The sequence below is a fragment of the Chelon labrosus genome (genome assembly GCF_963514085.1).
Source record: "Chelon labrosus genome assembly, chromosome: 24".
NCBI classification, from domain to species: Eukaryota; Metazoa; Chordata; class Actinopteri; order Mugiliformes; family Mugilidae; genus Chelon; species Chelon labrosus.
Window position 1 is genome coordinate 2,131,447 of NC_140357.1, and position 23,558 is coordinate 2,155,004.

Genomic DNA, 23,558 nt, shown 5'->3' on the forward strand with positions numbered 1-23,558 from the left:
GAGACAAGAACACAATGTAGAGTATAGTAGGTACAACGGTAAAAATACCTCTACCCACAGTTGGATAGAGTGACCAAGTACGGGACATTGAACAATTACAGCATTCTTGACAAATTCCCAATTTGATGTCAGTAACTTTTTACAACAACTCCAAACGGCAAGCCATTTCATTGCAATCAAATTCAACCTACTGGCGCTCAGATGACGAGCTACGTCTCGTATCGTTACATCTTCTGTCCATCACCATATAAAGAACGGCCAACGGATTTGATTGGCCCAACAGCTCTTTGCTGGAGCATAATCAGTTCCCAATGGAAAGACTGCAGATCAACTTTCCGCCACAAACATTTGTAAGCAAAGAAGTTGCTCTTGCTTCCAGGCTAGGCGTATAGCAATGCTCCCTTGTAACCAGAAGTTACGATTACAGTCACTGGAAAAAAAAAAAAAGGTTTCATGTACCGGCTCTGTCTCTCCATGCTAGCCACCCTTAGGTGCTCCCACCGGGAGTTCAGGAGGTTCATCTGCTCCCTGACTTCCGAGTCCTCCTCTTCGCTCAGGTTTCCCTCCGCCAGCAGGGCAGCGCCAGCCCGGAGGACCCTCCCCACGCTGCCCTGGTGGGTGGTCAGCTCTACCATGTACCCCTGGTGAAGAGACAGAAACATTTGACACACACATTCACAGTGATTCCACTCGTTTAGCCCTCCAAAAGAGGAGGAGGAGGAGGAGAAGGAGTGCTTTACATTGCTAATCTCGCTGAATGACCCTTCTCCACTCACTTTAACTGCTCTTAAAATATATTTCCACCTTCCACCTTTGTGATTAATCTATTTTCTTTTGAGCACTTAACTCTAATACAATCCCTTCAGGGCCTCGCGCAGCAAAATGTTCCAAGTTAATTTCATTTTGAGAGCGTAGAAGTCAATAGTTAGCCAGTGTTCCTGGAAGGACCCATCCATCAGAGTTAACACTTACAGTAAAAGTTCAAAACGAGCCCCGTGAGTAGACGGAGAGCCGCGAAACGGACAGATGAACTCAAAGTGAATTCCAAGGAAATATCAGGGAGGTTTATCCTTGCTGTGGCTTGCTGCCCTTTTCAGATGTCAGTTTTGTTCGCCTTCCACTGACAAACAGCAGATTGTTTTTTTCGGTGATCTGCCACTTCACACTCGTTACTGTGGGCTTTTTAAGCCTGCAGTGAGGTGAAGAGAGACTTATTCTTTCTAACAACACAGTTTTTCTGGTTATTGGAAATGCTGTGTTGTTACGGACTGATGGCAGCTGTTGCTTTGACCTCTGTTGTCCGTTGGCTGGATTTTGTCTGTGCAAGACCGATTTGAAGGAAAGAAAAAAAAAATAAAAATCAGTGTTTCTGTTCTGTTTACAGCTTCCTATCATGTATCTTTGGTATAAGTATGAAGCTACTTTGCATTGAATTACAGTGCAAGCAACACCAGCATGATGGCACAATTGCAGATATGCCATGTACAATGGTGGGAAAGTAAGAAAAGTCTTGCATTTAAAATGATATTAGATACAAAGTACAAAAGTAGTATGTTGGCTTTGGCTCAGATAGTAGAGCGACGTCTATCCCCGGTACATAGGGAAGTGTCCTTGAGCAAAACATTGCCACTGGCATGTGAACAAATGAGTAGATGTGTCATTGTGACTGTGAAGTGCTTTGGGTACCAGTAGGTAGAAATGCACTATATAAGTACAAGATTATTTACCAGCAAAATGTATAGTATTCAAACTAGCAATACATTACGACTAGAATATTGGTTCCATTTATTAGTTTGTTTGTTTGTAAGGGACAAGAACAAAGAAAAGGTTCATTCAACCGATACAGAGGGGAACGTATACCTCTGCACCCAATTGGATAGTCCTACAACCATTCAGAGCCATTTAGTTGTAGAAAAGAAATTAAGCTCCGCTGTGCTAAGATGAATGTACGACCAAACCATTTGATTGACCGGGCACATCGTTGCCGTAGCATAATCAGTTCCCATTGGAGAGACTCCAGACCAATACTGTCAGCTGTGAAGTTGGTCTAGCTTCAAGGCTAGAAGAATCTGGAATCTGCTTTAAACTTACACTTACAGTACAAGAAGGTTGGGCCTTTAATTGACAATGTGAAGTTTATAGAAGAATCAGATTATTTTAGGAAGTGCCTTCATTCTATAATACTGTATTGCAGTTGATGCAGTTGAGTCATTGCATGTAAAATCCAATCATAATCCAGTAATGGAAACTGGGGTACAGAACAACAACATGACATGTCGTGAAGTACATGTGCAAAATGGCAAAAATTGAACACTTGCACTCAATAAGATTACAGCCTTTATTGTAGCAAGACTTTACTGCTGTCGCTCTTACCTCGTGCGTGTGGAACTGCTCCTTCACCTCCTCCACGTTGCTGGAGATGGGAGGCTGGGAATGGAGGCCGTCTTCAGCCGACAGCAGCCACGTCAGCACCTTTGAGGTCAAGAGTTTAATTAACGAAACCCACGAAGAGAATGGGGTGATATCCTCTGTCAACAAATCCCACTAAAAAGACCAAAAATAAAATGTGTTTGCCTGTCCCTCTAAATATTTAATGACTTTCCTATCATATCTGCAGCTATCAGCTCCAATTCCCATTGGTTCCCAAAGATGATGTTACGCAGGATTGTTTTCAGTGGAGCATTTAGTTCAGTTATATGTGTATGCCTGAGCATGCTTCACTGGTTGAACTGAAAAAACATAAAATTACCCAATAAAGGAAGAAAGTTTTTATCTAAAAGTAGGGTTGTTACTAGATTTTTTTTATTTATTTATCGATCTTTTTAATCTGAATTGACATAATTTGGATTTTCGGGTGTATTAGTGCCCTCTGCAGGCCAAACGTATTTATTGCAACTGCACTTTAGACTCTTCTTGCTTTCCACGACATTACTGCTGCTTTGGGTTGGTTTGGGTTGAGGTCATAATAACAGAACGTAATCATACATTAAAAGGAATTCAATTTCGACTGTCCTACCTTAAAGTAGACGATAAACAGTTCAAACAATTAGCTAAAAGGTGAAACGAGTAAATAGCTTAGATTGCTCAAATTAATGGGCGAATTACTGAACTTGAAAGCTTCATTTAATGGATAAATGGGTTGAAAGTCCAGCCTGAATAAATTGAGCAAACTCAACTACTATCCTATCCGGCTATATTACCATTTGTTAAAACATGTCCAGCGTAACATCAGCTGATATGAAGTCAAGGCAGGTGTAACTAATGGCGGAGCGGAGTCCAAATAAACCCAGTACAACACTGTGACTAACAAATGTAAGAGTTTTTGGACGACAGTAAAGCTCTACAGCACAGAGGGATAAGATTGGACTTTGATAAAGACACGCATGAGATCTGCCGGCGTCCATTAAACATGAGACCGAGAACCTAAGAGTTATGTATCATCACAGCGGCGTACCTCCTCCAGCGCCGCCTGGTAGCTCTCCAGACTGGTGGAGCCGGGAGGCAGAGGGCTCAGAGCTCGCTGCAGCTCCTCCTGGCCGAGACTCAGGAACTAAAGCGAAGAAGGGACAGGTGGGAGATAACAGGCAGAGATGAGGCGTGATAATGGAGAGGGATATGAGGAGGAACAGGAGGAAGGTTAAGAAGTAGGGTGGGGGGGGGAGGGGAAGAAGGAAGGAGACGGAACAAGGAAACAGTATGTTAAAAGTGGGGGAAAAGGGGCAGCAGAAAAATTAACAGGAAGCATTAAAGAAAGGTGGGAAACAGAAGATTGAGGAAAAATATTGAGAGGCCTGTTAGTGTTTGCCTTTACTGGCAACGACAAGCAGCTCTCGGCCTTTGTCCAACCTTAACAACCAGTCCTCCTTTCCTCTCTCACTCCACATATCTCGCCTTGTGTGCCCGCTACTGATCTACTAACAACTTCTCTCTTTTTATCTCGCTTCCACGCGCCTCCTCTCACTCCATTCTTCTCTTCGGTAATAAGGTCCTGAAAAGATACACAAGGCTCCATCGTCGGCGCTGATAAGCGTTCAGTCTCAGTCAGCACTGCTGTCCCTTTCCGGCTGCTTGGCATTACGAATGTGTTCGGCTGTATCCAGTGGCAAAGAAATGTTTACAGCTTCTGCCATAATCAAATAGTAAATATATGCTAGACATTAAGGTCTTTATCAGTCTGAAATGACCAATTTGTACCTGGAGGTACTCATTCGTGAATGACTGAGGGAAACTGATTACGGTGCAAGTGCAATCAGTTTCAGGGGTTTCTCCACTACGTTCTCCTGTAAATGCTCAATTTCAAAGCACAGTGGGAGTGCTTGAATGAAGCTCATCTGACAAATGATCCTTTCTTCTTGTGACGCCTTTTACCGCGCGAGACAAGTCAAGACAAGAGCCGTGCTGCTACATTAAATTAATATTTGACACAGTTTCTGAATACGGCCGCATTTACGGCGGCTTTGAAACTGAACATTTAGAAGTCAGTCATGCTCTGGAATGGAGAGGAGATATCACAAAAATGAAGCACAATACTGGTGGGCGTACAGTACATCTCAGATAAGAAACCCACGAGCTGGCGTTTGTAGAGGCAGCGACGCGCGCCGCAAGTCTTGAGTTTGGATCGGCGACAGTGCAGAAACTTTAAGACTTAAAGGGAGTATTTTGAAAATCTCGTGAAAGACTCTTTTTTTTTGAACAGACAGACTGAGAACACTCTTGTGCTTGTGTGTCTGTGAAGGTTCTCAGGCATCCAAATCATGGCATACCCAAAAAACAAGCCGGAACATGGGCAGCTGGTTCTAAAGACTGGTGGGGTGCTCGTACATAGCCCTGCAATTGGGGAGCACTGGTTTCTAGAGCCCTTTTATAGGGTTTTCTCCATTTTAGCCAATCCTCTTCCAATGGAGGATGAAGTGTTTTTGGGCTACGTCAAAACACAAATGAGAAAGTGGGAGTACCTACGTACGCTGCAAGATGAAATCACTTCAGAGCACAACGCTGTTCATGTGGTTTGCTTACAACTCGGAGAGAGATGGATTTATTCTTTTTTTAACCCCTCAACTGGTTGGAATTACAAGGTATGGATTAAAAAAGAGAGATACAATGCGCTAATTCATGGGCATTGTAGGGACTGAAAGGTCCGCCAGGAAAGAGCACCACATACAAGGCATAGCTTTGAGAGTGGTATGGATTTTTTTTTTTATGATGGAGGCAAACAGAAATATCTAGCACATACATAGACGTCAAGCTTCTTATCAGGTTTACCAACATTGGCAATTTGAAGCCGTACAATTTTGGATTCATAATAATCACCTACAATGGCCCCTATGGCCAAAAACGTTTAACCTGTATCTCTACTGGTGAAGTGGAGAAAACTGCATAGTTAGTGACACATCTGGACTGACTAACATTGTTAAAATGTTTTTTATATCAACACCAGAATCAAAAAAACAAAACAGTACGTTATAAATCATGGATTACATTGAAACTCAATGTGCTTAATGGGTACGCTGCAAAAAATGGCCACCATGTTAACACAATCCTAGCTTTTTACAAAAAAATAAATGGTGTACCACATTGATTAGCATCAAAATACACTTTTACTGGAACACCGTGGAAAAAGCAAGTTTGTAGACAGGGTTTCCGAAATCACACATTGTCATGATGGACATTTTTTGCCAGCGACAGAGACAAACAAGGGAGCAGGTGTTCAGCCAAAACATGCACAAGACAGAAGGGCATTTGGCGTAGGGTGTTAGCATTGCAAGACACGGACCTGATGAGTAAAACGCCTCCTCTTTTGCTCGGGCGACTTGACATATGCAGCCTGGGTGTAGGCATAGCTTTTATAGCGAGGCTGTGGGGAGGGGCTCTGCACTCGCCCCTGAGCCACACTCACTGTGATCTGAGAGAGAGACAGAGAGGCAGGAAAAGGACAGAGGAGGAGGAGGAGGAGAGTGGACGAGAATGCGAAACAGAAAAGTGAGAGGTCCACGAGAGGCCGGAAGATACAGGGGGAGAGGAAGGTAGAGTAGGGGGAATGCGGAAGTAATAGAGACAGGATTTTACAGGGGAGCAAATGGTGATGGGAAACCAAGGTAAGGAGAGACAAGAAAGAGAGAAGCAGAAAAGAGAAGAAAAAAGAAACATGAATAATCTCACATGAACTCCGTTTCCATCCAAATGTCAAGTTAATTTTAGATGACGAAACCTCAATATCTGGAAAGTAGTTATTAACTTCATTTCAGCAATTGAAGTTCCAGTATTTCGTGGTAAACTGAATGCTTTACAATTATGTAGCACAATTTACTGACTAATATAGAAATTTCTTTATCAAATTAGTGTTGTGCAGCTCTGGAAGACATATTCAGAATCCTCCTCGTCTAACAAATGAGGAGCTGAATTCGTAAAAAATCAATGACCCCCTTGTTCGTAGCTTTAATACGATGTGATTGTTTGCCACTAAGACATTCATTTGGAAAGATTTGAGTTTTAGGAATAGATTCATTTTAATGTAATAACCGTCAAATAAATGGGATTTGTTTGTAAAGAATAGAAAATTATTAGCAAAATTTAGTCAGACTTAAAATGTCTGTGAAGGTTCTCAAACATCCAGGTCATGGTATATCCAACAAAGGTTCAAAAAAAGGCAACTGGACTTGTAGAGTTTTTTGAGAAGACGTTTCACCACTCATCCGAGTAGCTTCTTCAGTTCGAGGGGACTGGTGGGAAGTCTGAGCTTTAAATAGGACCTCCTCCTGAAAAAACTTGCTTGTATGCTAATAACCAACAGCGATTTGGTTCCCATCATTCGTTTTAAAGAGCCGGTCAAAAGATACGATTCGTTCGTGAACGTCACAACTCTCGGGGAGGTTTCCCTGTCTTTCAAACTACGGTAAGATTAGTATAAGTTAGACATTTGTACTAGAGATTATACATAATTAAGATACTTAATAGTTACTTTCCATCTTTGCTGATGACACTTTTGTAAATGTGGCCACCATCTTTAGAAATGATCATTCTGAAAATGTACCCTTGGATGGAAACCACAGGGCTGCAGACATGTAAGAATGCCAGAGACCGACAGTGACAGAGGTGTGTTGAAGCAGAGGATGTAGACAGAATGAACGACAGACAGAAGCACGGTGTCCAAAGCTGGTGCAGCTCCCGTTCATAAACCCTCTGTTCAGGTCCTCCACATACAGACGCCAGCTTTCCAGAGACACTCCCCGTCCGCCTGATATTTCAAAGTCTGAACCTTTCCACTTAGTTTTCTCTCCAGGGAAAGAGATGACTAGAAAGTTTGCTCACTCAGCTATATTTATCCTGCACTAGCTGCATCGATGAAAAAAACCCCCCCAAAAACCCTACAATTTATCATCAGCATTTGTCGTTTATTAGCCAACCAACAACAGGCTGAACTTTAGGTTTGTGGTGGATCATTAAACCGCCATGTTTTTTATTTCAATATTAAATAAGATGTCAGCTGCACTTTAAAACGGCATCGGATGTTCTTTTGCGTTGTTTTCTTGAGAAGATGCATAAGCTGTGGAGCGATAATTAAAAAAAAAAAAAAAGTTGGACGTTAGTGGGTGGAGCCAGTTTGTTATCTTGCTTTACAAGAAGATGAAGCACATTCTTAATCTTGCCTAAAAAGCTCTGATTTACCTTTTCCAATTCAGTGTTTGACTTTTATTCAGTTTTGGGGTTTTCATGTATGTTCTTCCTGTTTTAATTCAAAAAGATTCTTGCCCCTATGATTGGTCCGCCCTCATTGGTGTTACCTGTGTGTCATTATCCCATGAGACTTGTCCTTTGTATGTTTGCCATCACTCATCCATGAGTCTATTAGTGACATCTCATTGAATTTCTTGACTTCTTTTAGTGTTTGGATCACTTTTGTTGGACTCTTTTTGGATTACCCCGACCATCTCCATCGCCGGCATTACATTACATTCAGATCCGATCTCAGTTTCGCGCTCTGTATGCAAATGAACATCAACACAATTCAGGGCGCAGAGGAGCTCTATTGCCGTTTCAGAACCATGAACCTCACCATTTTATGTGTGTGCACGATGGGCTATTTATTGATCTCCGCCCAGACCTGAGTTATTTCAAGACCTGCACAAATCACGGATTATGACTCTAACCCCGGAAGCTTCCATACACACCATAATCTCTGGTAATAAAAGTAAAGAAATAAAAATTAAAGACACCGATGGTTGAAGAAATACTACTTCCACGTCAACACGATCACATCCGAATGATACACAGTTCACGAGTATTAAATACGTTCATTTATTAAAACCTGTTTAGATTGATTTATTATTTACAGCTACAAGAACGGAAAGGCTTTTTTTAATGTGACTCAGATGTTAATGCAAGGTCTGCACGAGGTATTTGACTACCTTTGTTTTATGGATTATCTTTTGTGGATTGCACCTGTTCAGTTTCCTCCTCCTTTCTTGTGTTAAGGTCCTCCACCGTTAAGGTTGTGAAAAAATGTTTCAGGAAGGAGCCAAACCAAAAACTCGTCGACCTAACTGTGTTTATGGTGCTGACTCTGAGATTGCGTTGCCTCAGGACAGACCAAGGTTAGCAGTTTCCCCGTACTCTAACAAGGCTATCAAACTTCTCATCTGGAAAAGAAATAAAATACCATACCTTCAGATATACTGAACTCTTTAATCAAGAGATATAAAATACACATTTGTAAACGTGTAATTAGTATGCTGCACTACACTAGCAGGATAGTAAGTAAATGTGACTAGGGTCAGCTGGGAGTGCTGCGTGTTGCAGACTAAACAACCCTATTCTTTATGAATTATTTATATTTGTAATAACCAGCACATCCTTTCCAAATATTTTACATGCATGATGAAAAATTAAAAAGCTCCCTAATTGAAATCAGTCCACTAATGAGTCGGTAAATGCGCTGCCAACACACGGTTTTCATTGGAAAGGGCCCTCAGTCGTCGTGCACCAACTGTATACGTGGTTTGAATGGGGAACCTACAAGTGGGAGATGAGTGCGCCTTTCCTTCTGGGCACATTTGTACTTTTCTGCCTGTTCTCTCGACACGCATTAACGCATAATACGGTCCATCAAAGGCGGAGTCAATAACACAAATACTTCATTAGTCACTGGATGACGCAAAACATCAGAAATATAACATCCGAATTGCAACACTGAGCAAATCCCAGATCTGAATGTTTGGTTATTTGGTATTTGGTGGAATATGGTAACCTTGTCGGATATCATCTCTTAAAATGATTTTAAGCTCCACTGGTCCAGTTCAGATGATGGTGTCAGTGCAATAAAGAAAGTGTTCAGACTTGGCAGGCTTAGCGTCTGGTTTATGGTCTGTCAGAAAATAGTCTGGAAAGGGGTGGGTCTTCCAAAGCTATCTGATCACAGAAGAGTTGCATCTGGAAGCATTGGTCCCAAGAGCAGAGTATCAAAGGTTTGTTTGGTTTTCTGGAGGACCCTTGAGCTTGGTAGGAAAGGCATAACTAATGTCTTTATGAACCTCCTGTTGCCACAAAGTTGGGAGAATTCCTCAGGCCCATTCTGACCTTGCATTAACATCCGTCCTGGGGAATCCGATCACCAGTGAGCATCGTAAAAGGACAGGCGTGAACACATCCGGGACACATTTGAGAGATTCAATCTCAGACCGCATTTGGAGGTCACACAAAGTGTCCTGGGTCACATTAAAGGCCGCCCGTACTCAGCAGGGTTCATTTAGAAACAACAAGAATTTCCTCAATCATCCGTGTCTTTATTTTAACTTTATAACCAGGGATTACTGTGCATATGGAAGCTTCCGGGGTTGGAGTTATAATCTGAGTTTTGTGCAGGACTTCAAAAATAACTAACGTCAGGGCAGAGATCAATAAATAATTACTTGAGTCATGACTCACACCCAAAGAACAGCACTGTTCGTGGTTCTGAAACAACAGTAGAGATCCATTACAGAGAGTTGCTGTACTGCACCACCCAAAGGATGTTGGAGTTTTTTTGCGACTGAGATCGGCTGAGGACGGCTGAGGACACATGTGGAGACACGTTTTTTAAAGCCAGGTGTGAACGGACGCTAAAAGCTGGCCGCCTGTGATTGGACTGCCCACATCCGATGTTAATGCGGGATCTTAACACGGACTTACCCGAGTCGTTATGAACTAGTTTGTGCGATGCGGTTGCGAGCGTTGTACTTTTGTGAGGCTATCAGCGAGTACAATGTGCTTGGTCAGTGATATTTAGCTAGGTGCTACTTCTAACATCCACGTGTGGACCCAAGGCTACGTAGCAATGTGCTAGCATAGTGTAGCCACACTGAAATCTTAGAAATTAGCATGATAACACTATCTGGATTTCATTTCGGGGAGTGCTTCAACAGATATAGAGAAAAAAATACCTCTGCACACGGTTGGATAGTCCTACAACCAGTAGGAGTTGGAGCAACCAGTGCTAACAACTTCAACTCCATGCCGCTCAGATGACGTGTATGACTTCGTTGCTGCTACTCTTGTGTCCATCACCGCATAAAGGCTACCCAAATGATTCGACTGGCCCAGCAGATCATTGCCCCAACATAATCAATCAACCACAAATCATTTGTGGGCTTAGGAGGGTGGGGCTTGCTTCCAGGATAGCAATACATTGCATTACAATGAGATGGCCGATGTCAATCTCTTCACATGTCAGGGGTTTTAAAGCTGTGGCTTCAGAAACTTCAAACTAGTCCAGGTGTCACCTCCTATTTTGGATGCATTTACAAGCATTACCCCACACCTTAAATAGAGTTTCACTGATACCTGATTCTCCCGCTCGCTTGACATTCTCAAGCTGCCTTTTCCGATAGTCAGGTGAAATAAAACCGAGTCAACCTTTCCACCGGGGACGCCATAAAAGTTTAATCGACCCCTGTCTCGGCTGCAGCTCCCCGGCTTTCAGGTCTCCTCTTTTCACCTCCGTTATTTGTTTCTCCTCTCTCCTTCCTCTCTCCTTCCATTTCTTCACCTGCTACTTATTCCCCGTCTGTCTTCCGCCCCTCGCTTTACCCCTTGCTGTTTCCCCCTGTTCCGTCTTTCAAGGTGGATTAGGGATCGCTGGCTGCTGTGAAGACGAGACAGCCAGAGGCCACCCGGCCCACCGGATCAAACGGTTCCTGGGAAATAACTCTTGGTGTTTGTTTGTTTCGTCGCTGCCTGGCACCACACGGGTGGGGTTTAACACGTCAAGATAATGTCACAGAAATGCTGACTTTGCCAATTCTCGAACTATAAGTGCAATAATTTCCCTACATTTTTTATTTTATTTTATTTTTTTAATAAAAAGCTAGATTTTCTCCTCCTGGGTCCCAGGTGGTGGATGTATTGCGTTGATGCAAGGAGGTGGTGACAGCGCCGCTTTGATGATGACAGATGAGTGAGGAGGTAGATAATAGTCGCCGTCAGTAACTTCCTCTCCTCTCCGTCTCTCGTTTTATTGCCGTCTCGCTTGTTCCGTGCGCTTCCTATTTGTCTGCTCCATCTCACTCCTCATTGCCTGCCTCTCCACCTCGTCATTCTTGCCATACATCTCTATGATTCTTTCCTTCTTGTCTTTTTTCCCCTCTATCTTTCCTTCTGAAGCTCAAGTTCTCCCTCTCTCTTTTTTTCTGACCGTCCTTCTCTCACTGCGTCCCCAGATCATATAGGCCTGGCAGTTTCTCTGCACTTTCAGACTGACAGCCGACGAAGGGGAGGGGTCGATGCGGCCATTAAACCGAGCCGGATAATAATATTAGCAGCCATTACTCCAGGAAGAACACTCAATCCTTCTGCGATTGGCGGGGTGATAGCATGACACCGACCTTAGCTTAACTCGGCTCAGAAGGTCAGAGCCGGCAGATCTCATTTGTTACTGGAGGATCTTCATTTTTGCAGCATTTTTAATCGGAGTTCCTTTTTGATTTAGACCCTGAAGCAAGTGGCGGCTGAAGGAATGAGGAGCTGTGAGCCAGTTGCTGCTTCTAACTGAAAGCGGCTAAGTCAACACATCTCTGGGGATCTTTAGAATACATATAAAAGCTGAACATTGGTTTAGCCACTGGTTCTGAAGGGAAAGTGTGTGCAGATGTGGCCATACGTCAAAATTATTACAAAGTAGTGATGGGAAGTCCATCTCTTTTCAAAGAGCCGTCTCTTTTGGCTCGGCTCCCTTAGAAGAGCCGGCTCTTAAAGCTCCCAAATGACTCTTCATTTAACTTCACTCTGAGCTTTCTCTTTTATCCAGATTTAGCGATTATGTATAGTTTGCTGTTGTTATAAAAGCCTTATTTTTATGTGTTTTCATTCCAAAAATATACAGTTACTATTGTTTTAGGCTTTAAATGAACAACTGAACCCCAGCAAACAAATTAAATAAATTCAGTGTGAGTCTTAACATTATTCAATTCAATTCAATTCAATTCAATTTTATTTATATAGCGTCAATAACAATACAAATCGTCTCAAGACGCTTTACAAAAACCCGGCCTGAAACCCCCAGAGCAAGCCTGAAGGCAACGGTGGCAAGGAAAAACTCCCTTTTAACAGGAAGAAACCTCGAGCAGAACCCAGCTCATGGAGGGACCCATCTGCCTAAGGCCAGCCGGGTACAGACAGAAGAAATTATGACACTTTAGATAAAAGTCTTTAAGGTTGGCACCCTTTTTAACACAATGGTATTATCCTAGTCTGTCCTCGCACGTGATTGGCCGCATGGGTTGCCCATCAAAATAAAGTCCCGCCGGCTGCTTGCCTGGATTCTCAGTAATGGCCTAAGCTCTCCACGATGGGAATCGGCTCTTCTTGTTCGCTACGAAGAATGGTTTCTTAGACTCGGTTCGTTTGCGAACAACACATCACTATTGCAAAAGCTACATTTTCACTTGTCTTTTTCTCAAGGCAAAGATAAAACTGCCCCACGCCAAAATAATGCACAAAGGGACTGCACAAATGGGCATTTTTGCCTATTACAATTTTTTTGCAGAATTCCTGGGCAGTAAAGCACATTTATGTATAAAATTATGTGATATAGAAACATTCTAGACATTGTAATAATCTCCTTGATCTTGGTTCCTCAAGGACACTTTGAACTGTACGTTATACTTTTTAATAAAGTGGATTATGAAAACGGTATTGCTCCTGCTCTTTAGGAATGCCTTTGCGGCTGCTAGTTAGCTCCAACTTTTATCATTATGGCCACAGTAAGGCTGGTACTCAAACTTCATTATCTACTTTATTCCACTAATCCCCACATTTGCCTGGAATATCTTAGAGTCTCTTCTGTGTGTTGCTGCCACACACCGCTGATAGTCTTTCCTTTCATCTCTTTCCCTTTCAGGCTAATACAACAGAGACCCCACCCTGCTGGGACCACTTTGTAATGTAGATAAAGCGGCAGGTTGACAGCAGAAAGGCAGTGTCGATGCTTAGGAGGGAGTTTATTTTGTAGCTTGGTTAGATAACCCTATTGTGGAGCAGATAATATGCATACAAACAACTGCAATCATTTAGTTGCGTAATATGCAATACCACAGAGCCTGGTTGAATATTATTATTATTATTTATTATGGATGTTGCCTGACGAACAAAGCAATGAAAAGAAAATGTAGGGAAGCAGCTCCGATGACGAAGCGAGCGCACAGCTGGGCACAGGCACCACACATGCAAATTAAAAGCTCATGGAGATTAAATCATTGCATCTTGTATGTGCATGTATCAGTGTTAAGCCAATGCAGGAAACAGCTGTAAAGATGCAACTCTCCCCATCTAGAGTTCCCATGCTGACTGACAGGCAGGTCAATACAACATGTTTTACCGCAGAAAACAGCAATTGCACATTACTATGGTAACACCCATGCTTCTTTGACAGTGTTTATGGCTCATTATTTAAGACTTATTATTCAAGTGTAGAAATAAAGTGTAACATGTTTAATTGTCAGTTTCCCCAGTTACGTGGAAGTGAGAAAGGTAATTTCTGGGACAGGGGTGGATGACAGGCCAACGAAACATCTCCATTTGGAGACAAAATTATACATTTTGATGTTTTTATTGATTTTATACTGTGCACAATGGCTGAAGTTGATGAAGCAAAAGGTAAATTTCCAAACCAACATCTCCAGTGGACGCAGCAGACTCCTATAATGGACTTAAGTTGCGTTTTACACCCAGTTTCCATTGGAAGTGTAAAATAATCCATTGGGCACACAAATTGAGTGTCCGCCTGGTGGTACCCATACTAAGACCTTTGTGGAGGCTTTGCCCTTTGCTCACATTCTATCAGATTTGGAACATTTGTAGTCAAGGAGTTGCTGAAGGTGATCAATGTCATCTGTGTGCATGGAATCACTGTTAGCATGGTGTTGCTAAACAGGTGAGGAGAGAAATTTCACATTTCCCTCTTTTTTTCCAGTTTACTCGGGCATGGTAACGAACACAATATTTTTTTACACAGGGAGTACATTCTCTGAGGTCCCTAGATGTCATGCATATGAACCATATTATTGTCGGACAATCCTTCATTTACACTGGGTATGTCTTTTTACGCATTTTTCCTGGTTTGACAGGTTAAAGGTTTGATGGTGTCCACAAGACTTGGCGGAGTGCTCTCATTTGCAAGCTCTCAGTCTCCCATTTCATCACCATGTTCTTATAGCATTTGATTCCTGCGACTGAGATGAACGGGGAGGTCGTCTTTGAAATTGTAAGAAAAATCTTCACACAGATTTCGAGGGGGTCTGCAGGTCAAAAATCAGGATAGTGTATTAACTCTCTATGGTACCATGTTACCCTCAGGCAACATAACCTATTTAAAGGTTTTTAAATAAAATGAGACATCCATTGACTGGTCTTAGCCATATCTCGGAGGAGGGGAACTCAAATACTAACCAACAACGCTGACGTAGGTCGTACAGGCTTTGGTTAGGGGCACTGCTCAGACCTAACTGTATTTTGATATTATCAAGTTCCTTGATAATCTTGATTGTTATAAACCCAAGTATCTTTCAGTAAACAATGAGCCATAACAGTGTCACATGTCATAGTAACAAAAGCACCAGATGCTTAGGATTGAAACAATATGCATGTATCCAACCTGCTGGGAGAAGCGCTGCTGGGTTTGGATCTGGTAGTGCTCCTCCGTCGTCACCCGGGCAACGGTGGCCGGGGTCGCCCGCGGCAGCGTCTCCACCTCCTGGATGGCCTCCATGGAGATGCTTTGGGGAAGCACTTGGAAGAGCGATGTCACATACATGATGACGCTCTTCTTGTCCGGGTGAGGCACCGCCACATCTGAAGAGGAGAGAGCGACAGAAGGGAAGGTTAGCCCCTCCAAGTGAACACTTTAGTGTTGGAAATAAGGGAAAAAAAAATCAGCATCTATTAAAACAAATATGAGAAGGCAGTTACGAAACTGTACACCTGTTTGTGGTTTGATGTCTTTATCTTAATCTCAGTACTGCAACTCACATCAGGGGTGCTCCAGGTGTTGTATAACTAAATAACTTCCTATCTCTTATGCAGGCTCTCAGCTTACTGGGTTAGTATACTAAAATTTGCTGATGAGCTCTAAGCACAAATTCCAGCTGGTGTTTGGGGAATGTCTTCTTTAGCAGGTATTTGGCCATAAAGCAAAGTCTTGGTTATATTAAAATCCTGATCTGACGATGGTGTTAGTTGAGTCAGATGATCACCACAGCTATTAGAAGCTCAGAAGAATTTCTGAATCAGACTGGGTGAACTAATTGTAACAGTAGATGAAAAGTAAATGGTCATTGAAGACCAGTCTGTCAAATGAAGTTATTATAACTAATCCCCCTTTTCATCCCTTCCCCTTGACCCCATTTCATCCCATCCCCTCGACCCTTTTCATGCCTTCCCCTTAACCCCTTTCATCCCATTTATCCCTTTTTCATCCCATCCCCTTAACCCCCTTTCATCCCATCTTCTCGACCCCTTTTCTTGTCAATATCTTTCTCAAAAGACATGCTAGTGGAATTGGAACAGCTTGCTCAACCCAACAGCGCTCAGTTGAGTTGTATGACTACGTTGCTGTTGCTCTTCTGTCCATCATCACATGAGACCCATATGATTTAATGAGCAGGAGAATAATCAGTTTCCAACGGAGGGGTCCCAGACCAGCTTTCCAGCAACAAAGGAATTGGAGGTGGGGATGCCAGACTATCTTCCAGGCTTACAAAAAAGCCAGAAATCAGAAAAACCTGGTGCTGAAGCTCCCGTTATCTGAGGGAAAACTGTTATATGGGACACAGTCTGAGAACAGTCTGAGAAAAGCCATAACAGAAGTCGTGAAGAGATGCAAACCACTAAGATATCTTACTGACAAGACATACTGTATGTCAGTTGGAGCTTAAAAATGAATGGAAGCGTAGACACACTTATGTGTATCCACATGAGGGTAATATTTTGTGATGCTTGCTTATAAAGCATCTTAAAGGATGCAGGGTGATACAGAAGACTGTCTGTCAAATGCAAAAAACGATTAAGTCGTTTTTCTTTGCGCTCATGAATAACCGGAGGCCACTCTTTATGACACTTCTTTATTTCCCACAGCATCAGCGTGCGCGTCCGTCTGCCTGAATCTTAAAGCTAAATTAAGTCAGCGCAGGGCTACAGGAAGGGTGGCCCAGAGAGCCTGTGGCCTGGCCGGTCAACCCCGGAGCAAAACTAATAGAGACAGATCACCGCGGGATTGAGGCGCGGCAGATAAATGAACGGTGGGAGACCGAGGAGCAGTCATGGAGAAGATATTGGAAATGGGCGGAACTGGAGAGGAGTCGGAGAGCAGATGGAGAGACGGAGTACTAATGATCTGACGGCCGTGTGTATGTAACAGAGCTCACAAGTGTAAGAGTAATGACCAGCACAATGGAGGAATAGAAGGAGATAACAACAGGAGGAAAAGGAACAAGGAGATAGTGCGTGCATGCTCGCCAGGAATGATGTATGTGAAGGCAAGCTTGTGTGCGAGAAAGAGAGAGATAGATAAAGCTCGAGTGGGAGTCATATATTTGGCCGCGGAATAAGGATTTGTCGGAGAGAAATGCGAGGGTGTTTTTGTTTGTCTGAGGAAGACAAACATCTCCATAAATAATGCCGCCATCTGCGAGCGTGAGCCTGAGCGTCTGCCCAGCCCCTTGTTCCGTCCACTATGTGTTTCTGGTCCCATGATTACCGCGTCAATCATCCCAACGCAGCTCCGCTACATGCATGTGCATAATTATGTGGCGGCGATCGTGTCTGTGTTTTGTACGAGCATATGTCGCTGCGTTGATGTGCATTTGCCGTACGAAAGGATATTTGCCTCTGCGGTGATTAAATCTGTCTCTGTAAACATGCGCTGTGGAAATGTCATTAATTTGGATAAAAATAGCATCTCAAATGATCCCTGAGGAGATATTTTAGTGCTTCAGACGGTGATATTCAGCTCAAGGCTCCGAGAGAGTCTATTATTATGCAAAAATAAACTTCCGTCCATGACCTCCCCAAGCGGCAACGACCCAGGTTAGGGAAGACGGAACTTTAGAAGCGGCAAAATTACAGCTGGGCTTTGATTGTTGGCAAAGGAAGTGAATAAATGCTCGAGAGCCGGGATGAACAAAGCGAAGACAAGACATAGGAGTGCAGGAGTGAAAAAGGTGGGTGAAAGAAGCACACAAAGGCAGGATAAGCATTGGGAAGACGTCATGATCCCTAGTCCCTAGCTCAAAGGCAAAGTATTATGGTCAGTTCTGTATCCTTTCTGTACCACATGGACATTTTGTCACTTATTAACACATTGGAGGGAGTTGTTCAATGGACTTAAGTCATTATTATATGGCCTAACATTACAATTCTGCAAGAAGGGGCAAGTAATGCTGTGTCCACACTGCAAGCAAGTACCTGGCAATCCCACAATAGCTGCTAAAGACTGCCAAGCTGTATCCCTTTTTGTTAACATTGCAGTAAAAACAAAAAATGAAGGGAATGGAACTGGAACACCCTTTTCCACCAGACGGAAAAGAACAGAGAAAACTGGTGAAGCTCTGAAAAATAAGTCGGCACAAGTTTTATTTGTCGGGCACCATGCCTATCACGGTGCCCAGGTTCTGGATGTGAGTTTGTAGATTCCTATCGCCAGTTTCCAGCCAAACAGTTAGTTGCTTTTTTCATTGGTAGTCTGAACTCACCGGAAGTTTTAACCTTACGTAAGTTCCCAAAAAACCTGGCTACATGAGTGTATTGAAATAAGATGCCAATCTTATGGGAAACTAAGAACTATTTCGGCCACTGTACACCAGCTCACAGTTCAAGATCTTATCAATTAAATGGGTGGCTTGTTGAAGCCTTGCCTACACTACTGGGGACATGATTGTGGTCGGGATGCTGAGCCACTGGAACGACCAGAAAATGAAACTGCACGATCGCTGCAAAGGGAAATACTTCATGGTGTACTGCAAATCTTGAGCTTGCATTGAATTTGTTGCAGGTGTTTGTGTGTTTGGAAGCAAATCAAAGTCTGATTAAAAGGTTAGGTGACTGGGTGTTTCCAGACTTCGCCACGCTGACTTGCTATGACCATGGGCATGGGAGTTTTTCAAGGTACTTGTCAGTAGAGATGGGATTTACGGCTCTTTGAAGGGATCCAGGGCTTGTCTCAAAAGACTGGCTCATTTTTATATTTATATTATATTTATTTTTAAGATTGGGTAACTCATTTTATCCGAGAAATAGTCCCTGGGAGGAATGATGGGGTCAGATTTGGATCAGAATTATTCAAACACCCCACCAATGTACAATATATCCTGTTGGTGATATCGGAGTTTTACTCATTCATTCGTTTTCTGTAACCGCTTGTCCTTCTTGAGGTGGTGTGGACAACTCAGATGACGTCTTGTGATATTTGCACATGCACATGTACGTTTGTGCACAACTACAGCTTGCAACTGCGGGTCTCAACATTTGTGTTAAAGAGCCAATCAATAGATTCAGTTCGTTCGTGAACTTCACATCTCTACTTGTCAGTAGCTGTTTTAAGCATTTTGGACAGCTTGCGACAGTTCTTACGTGCTTTTCGGCTGTCTCATTGTCTTCCTTTTCTTTCTCTAATCCCAGACTGCCTCATTGATGTCGAGAGCAGGGCTCTGCAGCACTCCTCGGTCTTCTTGTGGCTGAAAATAGTTTTTTTTACGACTCTGGCTGGATATTGGAGCTTGTTGTCGTGCTGCAGAATAAATGCGGCTGTTGGTTTGTCTGATACATTAGGAAACAAAAGAGTGCGTAAAGCCATTGCACATATTAATTGCAATGTTACTCAGACTCTGGTGGCGCATCCATTGTAGAACAAATGTAAACAATAGGGTTTGATTTACAAAAACAGACAATTTGCTCACAGCTTTGGCGATAATCCCTCCTCTGAATATCCATGTCAGCCACAGACGTCAAGAAAGAACGAAACTACAAGTCTACGATTACACCAAAGCATGCCTCGTGGCTTGATGCCTTCGCATTAGAGCTACTTTTCACATCACAGGCAACGGGGCTGTTTCAAAGAAGTAAATATCAAACAAGTGTCCAACTTGTCAAAAATTCTGACAGCTCCTATTCATTGAGATTACAAGCCACACACACCTCAAAGGCAACCCGAAACCCTTGTTACTCACAGCACGAGGAATATGTTCAAAAAGCCCAGGTGGGGGCATTAATAGTGTTTTAAGCACTGACGCACACACACGCACACAACATAATAGCATCACACGTTCACCTCACGTGCTCCCGACTGCTAGTTCTTTTATAGCAAGATCAATGGAAATTTATCTGCCCCGATGCGTCGTTTCAAGGCTTAAGCGAGCGCTGAAGGATTACAAGGATCCCCGCTGCGCTGGTTCAAAGTCTGAACACGGCACTCACAGTGGGCGTGGAGTGGTAGTTCCTCTCATTTTCTGATTTCTCATGAAATCAAGACCATTCCAAACAGTGTCCCCAAAGAAGAAGTTTGACCATCTTGTGACAATGCAATGTTGTGCTGGGAAACCTTTGGACGTCGATGGCAGAAGCCAACAAAACGGTTTAGGATATTCAAAAAACATGAACAGCACAAGGAGTTGACTTTGGATGCACTGCAACAAGCCTGATCCAGGCCTCTCCACTCAACCCACAGGACCCAAAAGCCCCCACTAACAGCATTCTGTGTAAAACTGTTATATTACTGAGTTTGGACCTTGATACCTTGATAGTTTCTCCTCTGTTTTGGGTTTTGCGTACTTCCTGTGTTACCTTTAAAGGTTTCCCTGTACCTGTGGCCGTGTATCAATATGTACCTGAGTACTGTTCCAATTCAAAGTACGCATCTGACCAAGTACAGTCCACACACATGGATTGCATACAACAAAATCTCTCTCATTGGTTGTAGGAGTCTAGGACTAACACGCCACATGATGGAATAATGCGTTACCAGACTCATATTCTGAAGAAATGAGTCTGGGTATGTTAGGGTAGTGAAGAAAAAAACCTTATATAGGGTCTTGAATGGACTTTGGGGTGCTTTATTTCTCTACTATATGACTTCCATCCTAAAAATACTGGAAGTGGAGACAGTCCTTACTAGTATTAAAACTGCATGAGTCCAATCGTGGTGGTGGTGAGCACAAGCAGCAAAGCAATTTTTTCCAATATATCTGAATTTAAATTGCAACAGACTTTAATTATGTTTGTTTAGGACTTGGGCGAAAAATACAAATTCTGAAATAATTGCAATAAAGAATGATGAGCTAATATTAGTTTAAATACCAACTTTTTTTCAGGCTGGCAGCCAGAAGCCGGCATTTTACCCCAACCCAGCTCTATATGTCTCTCTATTCCTAAGAGACAACAGCAAAGAATGCTCTCTCTTTTTTTATTTTTTTCTATGTTTCCAAAGAACTACCATTTATCACAGAGGACCATCCACCAAAGACAGTGCGGCAATAAAATGTGACCCAGCCTAGATTAACTCAATTTATCCCTGTCTGACGGTTTTGATTAAGAGTGTGTAAACTGGTCTTAGGGCCCGGCAGCAAGCCTGGAGTTGGTGGAAGCCACTGAACTCAAAGAAATCCCTGGTGGACATAGCTTTTGTGGGATGTTTTGCACGTCGATGCCCTGCCGTCCATCAGCGTGTCAACGGTTCTCACCACCCCGACGCCCTATCGTAGCGTGTCGCGTCACGTTTAACCGGCGCAATTAAAAAAACATGATTGGAAGGCGTGAAACGCATGCAGAGCTTTAACTCAGTTTGAATATTTTTCTCTGGAACTACCAGCGTGTGAGCATATGTGCTGATATATGAGCATGTTACCCTCAGGGTCCAGCAGCCTCTCAATCCCCAAGTGTTGTTCCGCCTTATTAAAGGCGTGCTCCAGTCTGTCGATCGGCGATGCCTTCTTCACCAATGAGCTCCAGTCGAACAGCTCAGGCCTGCCAAGAAAAAGAAAATGGATCACGCATAGAATGGACCTTTATTTTAATTTGTCCAAATATAGAAAGGCCACCTTGTCTATTTGCTAGATCACGTCCCTGGTTGGTCATTTTCTAGGTAGACTAAAAGAAACAAAAAAGCTGACACTATAGCAGTAAAAAAGTTTAATGAATTTTTAATTATATAACCTATAGATTTATTTTATGAAACGCTCACTTTAGCTGATGCAGCGGGGTTTATTTATGGAGGCACTTTAAATCAGCCACCATGAGTTCATTTGCTGTGCAGGGGCATTACTTTTAGTGATGTTCGCACTCTCTCCAACTCCAACTTCAGCGCAACAGCAAACAGGTACAGTGGCTCCATGTGGTGCAAAATAATATGTCAGAACTTGTTTTGTTGGTCGCCGGAGCAAGCGGTGTGCACGGTGTTGGTTTTGGTGCGCGCATTCCTGTAAGGGGCTCTGCTAACAGATGCTCGTGGCAGCTAGCCATGATTTAATTCATAATTACACAAGTGCAGGCCCGGGATGCAAACTCTCCGGAGTATCCAAAGAGGCTGCCTGAGCGTGTATCACCTCTGCAGAGCCATTCAGCCATGTATTCATCCGACCTTTCATCCATTATCCATTTACTGACTCATTTACCTCTTAACTTGCTCTTTCAATCATTAGTTTTTTTGTTTTTTTTTTCGTAGTACAGCTTTCCGGAAAGCTTCCCTAATTGTGTTTAGACGTAAAGTAATCGCTGGCTGAGAGACAAAGCTGCTTTAAGTCAAGAAAGCGCCACATTTATTGACTGCATTAATGTCAGAAGGAGGTGCACCGGGTTGGCGGCGGGCATACAAAACGCCCGACTCTAGCACCGCGGAAAGATGGTGGTTTTTCAAGCTAACCAACCGTCTATTCACTTTTCATCCCGTATCCATGACTCGTAACTTCAGTGCTTATGGTACTCCAGTGAAATCATCAATGCTTGACATTCACCTGTGGATTCATTGAGGACTTTCTAGTCTAATATGTATCTATTCTGCAGCAACTTCCCCTTAAATTACGTGCATCAGAGTCAGAAGCCCTAAAACACAAGAGCGTTTTAGGGGTTTGTTTAACTTGGAAATGTCACTGGAAAACAAATCCCAAGCTATACTCGAAACTCAGAGCAGGTCTCCACGACTATCTTGCCCAAATCCATGCACATCATCATCTCTCAGCAGTATTATGGCATGAAATCCTCTAATACAGAACAGCGTGTGTGCTGCCATTTTTGTAAAATGTGTGATCAGATTTTATGCGGAACACAGCCTGAACGGTCTCGAGCGGCCAGGCTCGCTGAAAGGAGTAGCCAACCTCGCTGGGAAGTCGGAGGTGTTCAGCCTGTCGCCTGCGGCCCTGACGGCTCACCCCGGCTGCTCCTTCTTGTTCCGTTATTGCCTGCAATATTTCAAACTGATCCGCTGTCGGAGTATGCCAGAAATGATCTTTGTCTTATTTCGCAGATGCGTGTCGATGCCGGGAAGTGCTAAACAATGAATTTGCCGTGACTGCCACATAATAAATGCCAGTCCATGTTTTGCCAGTTAGATGTGTTTAACAGGAAGCTGCAGCAGAAGGAACTGTTCACTTTGTGTTAGCAGAACCATTGGAACCCAATGGTCATCTTCTCATGGCAAGTTAGTGGCTGGCTGAGAGACAAAGCTTTTTTGAATTAAAAAAGGAGCACATTTATTGAATGCATCAAAGCCAGAAGGAGGTGCATGGGGTTGACGGCGGGCATACAAAACGGTTTTGTTGAAAATGTTGTAACTCAAGTTACTCAAGCCAATCAACCATCTGTCCATCTGACCTTTTTTGAATCTAGAAATCACCACATTTACTGACTGCATCAAAGCCAGGAGGAGGTGCATGGGGTTGATGATGGGCCAACTAAGGTAGACTTAGACCACTACGAGTCTGCAATACATCATCTTAAGCAGTTTAGCTCTGGGCCATCGGCTGAGCCAATGGCCCAGCTGTTGTGTTGCCACATTGTGTGATGGTTAGGGACTTTGGAGACATTTAAGAGATTGCCACATTAATTAA

General features: G+C 43.1%; 1 protein-coding gene across 1 annotated transcript in view; it reads right to left on the reverse strand.

Moving 5' to 3' along the window:
- The window catches only part of dmd (dystrophin), a gene marked incomplete at its 3' end in the record, with an annotated part of 278,458 nt that overhangs the window by 133,199 nt on the left and 121,701 nt on the right, over window positions 1-23,558 (reverse strand). Inside the window, exons 8-13 of the mRNA XM_084574167.1 lie at window positions 21,362-21,480; window positions 15,122-15,318; window positions 5,774-5,902; window positions 3,455-3,550; window positions 2,374-2,472; window positions 460-641 (exon numbers count right to left, since the gene is read on the reverse strand). Of these exons, the coding sequence (XP_084430293.1) occupies window positions 460-641; window positions 2,374-2,472; window positions 3,455-3,550; window positions 5,774-5,902; window positions 15,122-15,318; window positions 21,362-21,480 (822 nt within the window). The remainder of the gene's footprint in view (window positions 1-459; window positions 642-2,373; window positions 2,473-3,454; window positions 3,551-5,773; window positions 5,903-15,121; window positions 15,319-21,361; window positions 21,481-23,558) is intronic.